Genomic DNA, 10,794 nt, shown 5'->3' on the forward strand with positions numbered 1-10,794 from the left:
GAACCATGTACAATAGAAAGCTCTCAGAGATAGCACTACACAATGGGAACTGTTTGACTCAGATCACAGCAAAAGAGCTTTCCAGCAAGTGGGAAGAAGTTATAAAAGGGGGAAATGACATCACGCTGGGACTCGCTCTCCCTACAACAACACACCTGGAAACACCTCAGGAACAAAGACTGAACTGAGGGAAGTGCTGGACCCAGGCTAAAGGGATTTTTAGCCTGTGAATGGAACACCCGGGGATTCCACGCTGTAAGCAAGTGCAGACTTCCCCTGAAGAGTCTGCAGCCTGTTTGTATCATCTCTTAGGGCACGTCTACACTGGCAAAGTTACAGCACCGGCAGCTACAGTGCCGCTCAGAGAGTGCAGAAGGGAAACCGCTGTTGTGTGTTCACACTGTCAGCTGCCTGCGCAATAGCGTGTTCACACTTGTGGCACTTGCAGCGGTATTCGGAGTGGTGCACTCTGGGCAGCCATCCCACAGAGCACCTCTTTCTCTTCTGCTGCTAAGACTTGTGGGAAGGCGGAAGGGGTCGTGGGGCATCCTGGGTCCAGTCCCAATGCCCCGTGATGCATTGCTTCACATCCCAGCAATCCCTGTGCTTCTGTCCACATTTGGCGCCATCTTTCAACAGTTTGTGTACTGCATGCCCTGCCCCTTCGGGCTGCAGGAATGGATCCCAAACTGTTGACCGGAATGCTGCTAGCTCTGACCAACATGTCATGAGTGGCAGTGGAGTTATTCCTTAAATTACAAAGGTAAGAGGAGTGTGACATTGATCTTGCCATGCATACTAGCTACAACACGAGATTGCTTGTGGCATTCATGGAGGTGCTGACCACTGTGGAACGCCGCTTTTGGGCTGGGGGAAACAAGCAATGAGTGGTGGGATCACATCGTCATGCACGTCTGGGATGATAAGCAGTGGCTGCAGAACTTTCGGATGAGAAAGCCACATTCATGGGGTGTGATGAGCTCACTCAGCACAAGGACACGAGAATGAGAGCTGCCCTGTCATTTGAGAAGCACGTGGCGATTGCACTGTGGAAGCTGGCTACTCTAAACTGCTACTGATCGGTCGCTAACCAGTTTGGAGTAGGAAAGTCGACCACTGGACTCGTGTTGATGGAAGTGTGCAGGGCCATTAATCACATCCTGCTCCAAAAGACCGTGACTCTGAGCAGCATGCATGACATTGTGGATAGCTTTGCAGAATGTGCATAACTTTGCATAACACTGGCCTGTTCAGGAAGATGCAAGCTGGGACGTTCTTCCTGGACCAGAAGATCACCCAAGGGGAAGTCAAAATGACCATTGTGATCCTGGGAGACCCCGCCTACCCCTTAATGCCGTGGCTTATGAAGCCATACATGGGGCAACTTGACAGCAGCAAGGAGCAGTTCAACAACAGGCTGAGCAAGTGCAGAATGACTGTGAGTGTACTTTTGGCCATTTAAAAGCCCACTGGTGATGCCTCTATGGGAAGCTGGACCTGGCCGATGACAATATTCCTTAAAGCCGCACGCTGCATGCTCCATAATATTTGTGAAAGGAAGGGTGAAAGCTTCACTCAGGGCTGGACCGCAGAGGCTCAGCGTCTGGAGGCTGAGTTTGAACAGCCAGAGACCAGGGCTATTAGAGGGGTGCAGCGTGGGGCCATAAGGATCAGGGATGCCTTGAGGCAGCAATTTGAAGCTGAAAGCCGCTAATATGTGTTGCTGTGCTCGGGAGTGCAGTGCTTGTAATGCTAGGAGGTGATTGGTGCACATGATGCAATAAGGGGGTTTAACATAATTGTATGTTGCTTTGCAGTGCTCTTTTTGCTTTCAATTAATAGAATAAAGATTGCTTTAAAACCAACACAATTCTTTTATTAAAGGACAACAATCGGAGGAGAGAGTCAGATGAAAAAAATACATCAGCAGGGAGGGGAACGGGAAGGTCCTAGGAGGAGGAGGGGTCCCAGGACAGCTAAAGATTTGTGTATGTCCAGGGTTCATATCCAACCTTCTCCTTTGGAATACAGTGCGGTGGGTACTGTACTTCAGCAGGGCCAAACTGCAGAGGGACGGGTGTTGAGTGCAGTGGGTACTGGGAGTCCACAGGGCTGGACTGTGACGGGGAGGAGTGGAATGCCACGGGTACAGAATGGAGCCAGGAGGCTGATAAGAGTTTGTTGGCGTTGTCTGGGGGGTGCATGGGAAAGAGTTTTGAGACAGCAGCTGCAGGGGAGGGCGGGCGCAGAGCTGCTCGGTTTGAAGAGCTAGTATTTCCTGGAACGTGTTCACTTGGTGCTCCATAACTTTCAAGATCCTCTCCGTGGCTGCATTCTGGCGTGCCACATACTCCTTTCGGTCCCTCTTTTCGCTGTCCCGCTACTCCTTCAGTTCCTGTTTCTTGGCAGCAGAGTGCATCATAACCTTACGCAGAAAATCCTCCTTAGTTCTTCTTGGACACTTTCTAATTCTGCCCAGCCGTTCCGCTGCCAATAACCAAGAGGGAGGCTGGGTTCCCAAGGTCATCTCTGTGAAGTTTAAATGCAACATTTTACAGATGCAGTATTGTTTGCAGCACAGACAGCACTGATTCACTGCTTTAAAACACAGCAAGTACTCACACACCTGTCACTAACTGTCTGACCCTAGGCAAGCGCACATGAGCCACAAGACCCCCAAATGGTGAGTAGCCACAGGGGCGGGGTAAACCACTCCTCCCGGAGCCTGCTGTACACTGGGCATGTGGCTCTTGGGGAGAGCCAGCACTGTAGGGGGGGCCTGATAATCATTCCTGTCCTCACACTTTACACAGGGGGTGATCATTATGGAAGATATCTCACTGCTGCGGGTGAGCAGGGAACCAAGGGAGGGTCTTCTCCAAGCCTGTGGCTTCCGCCCAGGCCCCATGCGGCTCACCTGTGTGCAGCAGTGGTCCCCCCATCTATGATGGCACAGTGGCGTGGGAAAGTTACCATTAATGGGGCAAGAAACAAAGCAGCTCTGCCGAAGAACCTGCGGCAGCAGATTGCGCAGTAACACAAAACATTCAAAAACCAGTTGGAGAACACTTCAATCTCTCTGGTGACTCGATTAGAGACCTAAAAGTGACAATTCTTCAACAAAAAAACTTCAGAAACAGACTCCAACAAGAGACTGCTGAATTGGAATTAATTTGCAAACTGGATACAATTAACTTAGGCTTGAATAGAGAGTGGGAGTGAATGGGTCATTACACAAAGTAAAACTATTTCCCCACGTTTATTCCCCCCGCCACTGTTCCTCAGATGTTCTTGTCAACTGCTGGAAATGGCCCACCTTGACTATCACTACAAAAGGTTTTCTCTCCCCCCCGCCACTCTCCCGCTGGTAATAGCTCATCTTAAGTGATCAGTCTACTTACAGTGTGTATGGTAACACCCATTGTTTCATGTTCTCTGTGTATATAAATCTCCCCACTGTATTTTCCACTGAATGCATCTGATGAAGTGAGCTGTAGCTCACGAAAGCTTATGCTCAAATAAATTCGTTAGGCTCTAAGGTGCCACAAGTCCTCCTTTTCTTTTTGCTAATACAGACTAACATGGGTGCTACTCTGAAACCTGCCATTTAAAAAATTTCAATCCACACTCGTTGGGGATCACAACCTGAAAGAAATCTTTCCTGAATCCCCACGTCTGGCTTTCAAACAACCCCCTCACTTCTCCAACCTCATCAGCAGAGCCAGCTCCCTACAGACTCAAAGCGACCACCAGACCCAGCCAGAACCAACTCAAAGCGATGCCAGACCCGGCCAGAACAACAGCAGCAGCCATATCTCCAGTGCTACAATGATCAACACCCATCACAACATACCTGTCAAGATCTATGGATCCTACACAAGCCTATCACAACATGTGGTGTACTTCATGCCGTGCACTAAATGTCCCAATAGCAATTATGTGGATGAAACCAGACAATCACTGCTCTCTCAAATGAAGACACTGAAAATGGATAAAAGACAAAAACACCCCATCACCTGATGTGAACACTTTTTTCATAAAGTGATCACTTGATATCAGTCCTTTTCAATATGTTCTAACTACTTATGCTAAACAATCTGTTCCACCTGTGACACTCTGAGTATGTTCCCCAGACCTGAAGAAGAGCTCTTCTGTATAAGCTTGAAAGCTTGTGTCTTTCACCAGTAGAAGACGGTCCATTAAAAGGTATTAACTCACCCCTCTTGTCTCTGTAACATCTGGGGTTAAACACAATCACAACAGTGCGTGGCATTTTTTTTGACAGTTTCCATCTGAGCAGTCTATTATAAGCAGCCGGGCTACCTCAGTTGGTAGAGCATGAGACTCTTAATCTCAGGGTCGTGGGTTCAAGCCCCATGTTGGGCAAAGCAAGTAACATTGGGGTGGAGGCAGAGGGATAGATCAGTGGTTTGAGCATTGGTCTGCTAAACCCAAAGTTATGAGTTCAATGCTTGAGGGGGCCATTTAGGGTTCTGGGCCAAAAATTGGGGAGTGGCCCTGCTTTGAGCAGGGGGTTGGACTCGATGACCTCCTGAGGTCCCTTCCAACCCTGATATTCTATGAAGGTTTTCAGATGTCAATTGCCAAAAAGCAAAATTTTTCAGGTTTCAGTTGCTTTGATGAAAAGTCAAAATCTTCTCCCCCACCTTTCCTCTTCAAAATTCCAACTATCTGTCTCCCTCTTATTTTGTGTGTGTGTGTGTGTGTGTGTGTGTGTGCACAAACATCTCTTGTATACTGCATTTCTGTATCCGGGCTCACTTAGACCCTCCTTCTTTCACAATAGGACCCAGCCTGACTGATCTTCATTTCATTCAACTAGTTTGGATTCTTTGTGAGGGTCACAGCCCTCCTGACAGTGTTTCTCAGGGCCTCCTGTACCTCTCTGTTTCTCAGGCTGTAGATGAGTGGATTGGCCAGGGGAGTCAGGACTGTGTGGCCGATGGAGAACACTTTGTTCAGGACTCTCCAGGTACCAGATTTCGGTAGCATGTAGACAATCATTATGGTCCCATAGAAAAGTGCCACCACAATGAGGTGAGAGGAGCAGGTGGAAAAGGCCTTTTGCCTCCCAGTGGTGGATGGGATTCCCAGGATGGTTGCAATGATACAAATATAGGAAGCCAGGGTTAACAGAAAAGGGGAAACGGCATCTAGGAAGGAAAATATATAAATAAGTGGGGTGATCTGGCTGGTGTCGCTGCAGGAGAGTTGAATCAGTGAGGTGAGATCACAAAAGAAATGGTCAATTTCATTAGGGCCACAGAAAATTAACTGTGATGTAACACATGTGAATATTGTACAAATTAGAAATCCACTAATCCAAGACCCAGCTGCTAGCTGGAGGCACAGCTGGACATTCATAAGGGTTCCATAGTGCAGCGGTTTGCATATGGCTAAATACCGATCGTAAGACATGGCTGCCAGGAGAGAGCACTCTGTTGTTGCTAGAGAACCAAAGAAATGAAACTGCATGATGCAGCCGGGAACAGAAATGGTTCTGTCCCCAGTCAGGAGACTGGCCAGCAGCCTGGGCAGGATGGTGGAGGAGTAGCAGGTCTCCAAGCAGGACAAGTTCCCCAGAAAGAAGTACATGGGGGTGTGAAGGTGCTGATCAGCCACAACTAGTGCAACGATGAGGATGTTCCCAGCCATGGTCGCAATGTAGATCACCAGGAAAATGAGGAAGAGAAGGGTCTGCAGTTCAGGGAGATCCCCGAACCCCAGGAGGATGAATTCCATGATGGCTGTTTGATTTTTCCCTTCTCCTTTCTCCATGAGCTGCATCCTGTGGTAGTGAAAGTGTAATGAGCATCAAAAGATTTGGCTGTACCATGAAATTGCGTTGATTTCCATCATTTGATCCCCTAAGAGTTCCCACTGCAAACAGAGAGCTGGGTTTATATTCTCTCAGACCAGAGAAACTGCTTCACTTCCACCTCAGGGCACTGCCACCCAGTTAATTTGCCACTCTTCTGTCCCACACCCCAACATTTCTCATTCACAGATTCTTAGATTTAAGACCAAAAGGGACCATTGGATCATCTAGGCTGAGCCCCTATGTAACAAAAGACACAGAATTTCCCCACTTACTCTGCACTGATCTCAATAAGTTGTTTTTGGCTGAGACAGACCTTCCAGAGAGGCAGCCAGTCTTGATCTGGAGATATGAGGAGTTGAAAATCCACCTCTTCCCTTGCAGTTTTTTCCAATGGATAATCACCCTCACCAGGAAAAATAAACAAAACGTGCACCTTATTTCCCATTGAAACGTGCCTGGCTTTAGCTTCCAGCCCTTTTCTCTGGCTGTGCCTGTCCCTGGGCAATGAAAGAACCCTTTGGTAACCAGGGTTTTCTCCCCATGAAGGTGCTGAGATGCTGTAATCAAGTCACTTCTCCTTCATACACCGAACAGACCCAGCTCTTTAAGTCTCTCACTGGAAGGTATTTCCTCTAGTCCACACATCATTTGCGTGGCTTTTTTTCTGAACCCTCTCCAATCTCTCCACATCTGTTTTACACCGTGGCCCCAGCCCTGCACATGGTATTCCAGCATCAGTGTCATCAGTCTGGAGAGGTGAAACCCCCTCCCTGCTCCTATTCTCTGCTCCCCTGTTTATACAGCCAAGGACAGCGTCAGCCCACGGCCCACCCCACTGCTCTGGGAGCTAATGTTGGGTTTCTCGCCCTCTGTAGCCCCTACCCGTGCTAATGTGCTCAATGCTTTTTTTGCCTCTGTCTTCACTAACAAGGACAGCTCCCAGACTGCTGCGCTGGGCATCACAACATGGGGAGTAGATGGCCAGCCCTCTGTGGAGAAAGAGGTGGTTAGGGACTATTCAGAAAAGCTGGACGTGCACAAGTCCATGGGGCCGGACGAGTTGCATCCGAGAGTGCTAAAGGAATTGGCGGCTGTGATTGCAGAGCCATTGGCCATTGTCTTTGAAAACTCTTGGCGAACGGGGGAAGTCCCAGATGACTGGAAAAAGGCTAATGTAGTGCCAATCTTTAAAAAAGAGAAGAAGGAGGATCCTGGGAACTACAGGCCAGTCAGCCTCACTTCAGTCCCCGGAAAAATCATGGAGCAGGTCCTCAAAGAATCAATCCTGAAGCACTTACATGAGAGGAAAGTGATCAGGAACAGTCAGCATGGATTCACCAAGGGTAGGTCATGCCTGACTAATCTAATTGCCTTCTATGATGAGATTACTGGTTCTGTGGATGAAGGGAAAGCAGTGGATGTATTGTTTCTTGACTTTAGCAAAGCTTTTGACACGGTCTCCCACAGTATTCTTGTCAGCAAGTTGAAGAAGTATGAGCTGGATGAATGCACTATAAGGTGGGTAGAAAGTTGTCTAGATTGTCGGGCTCAACGGGTAGTGATCAACGACTCCATGTCTAGTTGGCAGCCGGTGTCAAGTGGAGTGCCCCAAGCGTCGGTCCTGGGGCCGGTTTTGTTCAATATCTTCATAAATGATCTGGAGGATGGTGTGGATTGCACTCTCAGCAAATTTGCGGATGACACTAAACTGGAAGGAGTGGTAGATACGCTGGAGGGCAGGGATAGAATACAGAGGGACCTAGACAAATTGGAGGACTGGGCGAAAAGAAATCTGATGAGGTTCAATAAGGATAAGTGCAGGGTCCTGCACTTAGGATGGAAGAACCCAATGCACAGCTACAGACTAGGGAGCGAATGGCTAGGCAGCAGTTCTGCGGAAAAGGACCTAGGGGTGACAGTGAACGAGAAGCTGGATATGAGTCAGCGGGGTGTCCTTGTTGCCAAGAAGGCCAATGGCATTTTGGGATGTATAAGTAGGGGCATAGCGAACAGATCGAGGGACGTGATCGTTCCCGTCTATTCGACATTGGTGAGGCCTCATCTGGAGTACTGTGTCCAGTTTTGGGCCCCACACCACAAGAAGGATGTGGATAAATTGGAGAGTGTCCAGCGAAGGGCAACAAAAATGATTAGGGGACTGGAACACATGAGTTATGAGGAGAGGCTGAGGGAACTGGGATTGTTTAGTCTGCAGAAGAGAAGAATGATGGGGGATTTGATAGCTGCTTTCAACTCCCTGAGAGGTGGTTCCAGAGAGGATGGTTCTCGACTATTCTCAGTGGTAGAAGAGGACAGGACAAGGAGTAATAGTCTCAAGTTGCAGTGGGGGAGGTTTAGGTTGGATATTAGGAAAAACTTTTTCACTAGGAGGGTGGTGAAACACTGGAATGCGTTACCTAGGGAGGTGGTAGAATCTCCTTCCTTCGAAGTTTTTAAGGTCCTGCTTGACAAAGCCCTGGCTGGGATGATTTAGTTGGGGATTGGTCCTGCTTTGAGCAGGGGGTTGGACTAGATGACTTCCTGAGGTCCCTTCCAACCTTGATATTCTATGATTCTATGATGGGGGCCATGGTCACACCCACGATCTGCCCCGGGGAAGGGCAGGAGGGTGGTGGCACCATGGCCATGCCTGCGAAGAGGGAGTGATGCTGACCCACAGCACAGACGGGAAAGTGACTCTGCCTCCAGTCGTGACAAGGGCACAAATCAAACCACCCTTGGGGCAGACGCACACGCAGACTCCTCTCCTTCATAGCACAGTAGTGACTGGTCCAGAGACACTGACACCGCTGATAACGAATTACCAGCTATGACTGTTAACTATTAATTACTGGCTGTCAGTCACTGATTGTGTTGTGGCAGTGGCAGGGGATCAGGTCCTTACTGCGCTGGGTGCTGTGTAAACACCCAACAATTAGAAACAATTCCCAGTTGCTAGACGGCTCGGAGCGCGCTGGGTGGAACTGCAGGCATGGGCGGCAGGTTTGTATAATTTTTGGTGGTGGCCAGAACCCGCCTCTGCCCAAACTCCTCCCCACACGTGCCCAAGGCTCTGGGAGGGAGTTTGGGTGGGGGAGGAGGTCTGGGGTGCAGGCCATAGTCTGGGGCAGGGGATTGGGGTGTAGGGTGCAGGCTCTGGAAGGGAGTTTGGGGATGGGAGGAGGTGCGGAGGAAGGGGGTGCAGGTTCTGGGAGGGAGTTTGGGGATGGGAGGGGGTGCGGAGGGTGGGGGTGCCGGGGTGAGGGTTGTGGGGTGAGGCTGCAGATGAGGGGTAGGGGTGTGGGAGGCACTCAGGGTGAGAGTAGGAATGTGGTGGGTGAGGGCTCTGTCTAGGGTTGGGGAGTTTGGGGTGTTAGAGAGGCTCAGGGCTGGGGCAGAGGGTTGGAATGCAGGGGAATGAGGGCTCTGGCTGGGATTGGGGATAAGGTTTTGGGGTGTTAGAGGGGCTCAGGGCTGGGGCAGAGGTTTAGGGTGTGGGAGGGGGGTGAGAGCTCTGGCTGGGACTGGAGATGAGGGGTTTGTGGTGTTGGAGGGGGCTCAGGGCTCAGGGGGAGGGTTAGGGTGTAGGGGGATGAGGGCTCTGGCTGGGACTAGGGATAAGGAGTTTGGGGTGTTGGAAGGGCTCAGGGTTTGGGTAGAGGGTTGAGGGTGCGGTTGGGGGTGCGGGCTCTGGGGTGGGGCAGGGCTGAGGATGAGTTTGGGGTGCAGGCAGGCTGCTCTGGGACAGGGGCCAGAGAGGAGGACTCCCCCAAGCCCTTTCCCTGCCGGCAGCAGTGAGCTCTGGGGGAGGAGCCCCCCTTTCCCAGCCTCCCCAGCAGCACACTCACCCTCATCACTGTCACTGCATGTGCTCCTAGGGCCCCTCTCAGGTCCAGGAATCTCCCTGGCCTCCCCCGTGGTGGGTGCTGGGGGTCCTCCATGCGCCTCCTCCCCTGCTGTTGCCCCTGACTGTAGCCTCATTGGGGGTAAGGGATGGGGCTGCCTCCTTGCCCAGCATGGAGGCACGGGGGAGGGGGTGGCAGGTGGGCCGGGGGGACACCCGGTCCCAAATATTGGTGGAGCTGGGCCCCTGGGCTCTGAATATTGCTGGTGTCAAGGCACCATGTGGAGATATAACTCGCCGTCCCTGGGCGCTGCCATAGGGACCCCCTAACTCAGCCCTGCCAGCCGCTCTCTCACTGCAGCGGTGCCGGGGCCTGGGGTGGGAGATACGGGGGGAGAATGGAAAGTCTGCCTGTGCCCGGTACTCATCCGCCCCCGTTACTGCCGTGTCCGAGCTCCTCGCAATCTGTAACCTGTTGATCTTCACACCACTCTTGTGACTTAACATTGGGAGCTTGGGTGCTTCTGAAAATCCCACTCGGTGCCTAAATACCTTTCAAAACATGATCCAAACTGACTCAAAGTCGCCCAGCAAGGCTGCGGCTGAGCAGAGAAGAGACCCCAGGTCTCCCGTTACAGTCTGGGGCCCTAACAGCTGCGGGCCCCACGCGCTGGGGTAAATGAAGGGAGAGCAGTCAGTGCTCGGGCAAAGGTTGTGACACAGACACAGGGAGCGCTGCTTCCTGACCTGTAAGGATTCCAGTCTCCGTTCCGTGCAGTTCTAACGTACACCCCTTTCCTGGGGAAGCTCAGCACCCCCCACAAAATGCTGATACCCACGGAAAGCCACGGAGGAGTCGCTCACGAAGCATCTCAATCCTGGACCAGGAAGGTACATTGGAATTTCCCCGCCAGGAAAGGCTGGAGAGGCAGCTGAGAACCTGAGGGGCAGGGTCCCTGAGCAAACAGCCAGCCGTCGGGAGACAGAGGGGGACAGCCAGCCAGAGGGATATGAGAGCGGGGTCTCCTTTCTGATCTATCCGTGTCTCTAGCACCAAACCACAAAGCAACTGTCAAGGTTCCTCCCCCACACTGAACTCTAGGGTACA

At 51.1% G+C, this 10,794-nt stretch overlaps 1 protein-coding gene and 1 non-coding gene across 2 annotated transcripts; one reads left to right on the forward strand and one right to left on the reverse strand.

Moving 5' to 3' along the window:
• The first annotated feature begins 4,313 nt into the window (after positions 1–4,313).
• TRNAK-CUU (transfer RNA lysine (anticodon CUU)) lies at positions 4,314–4,386 on the forward strand. Its single transcript has one exon. It is a non-coding gene; the product is annotated as a tRNA-Lys (tRNA).
• A 453-nt stretch (positions 4,387–4,839) lies between these two features.
• LOC144273903 (olfactory receptor 11A1-like) lies at positions 4,840–5,881 on the reverse strand. The gene has a single exon (XM_077832616.1). The coding sequence runs from the start codon at positions 5,806–5,808 to the stop codon at positions 4,840–4,842; it is 969 nt and encodes a 322-aa protein (XP_077688742.1). The 5' UTR covers positions 5,809–5,881.
• Between the last annotated feature and the right edge of the window lie 4,913 nt (positions 5,882–10,794).

Source organism: Eretmochelys imbricata, chromosome 13 (assembly GCF_965152235.1).
Source record: "Eretmochelys imbricata isolate rEreImb1 chromosome 13, rEreImb1.hap1, whole genome shotgun sequence".
NCBI classification, from domain to species: Eukaryota; Metazoa; Chordata; order Testudines; family Cheloniidae; genus Eretmochelys; species Eretmochelys imbricata.

Excerpts from the sequence above, each read along its gene's own strand:
- LOC144273903 (XM_077832616.1), bottom strand. The coding sequence starts at position 5,808 with ATGCAGCTCATGGAGAAAGGAGAAGGGAAAAATCAAACAGCCATCATG.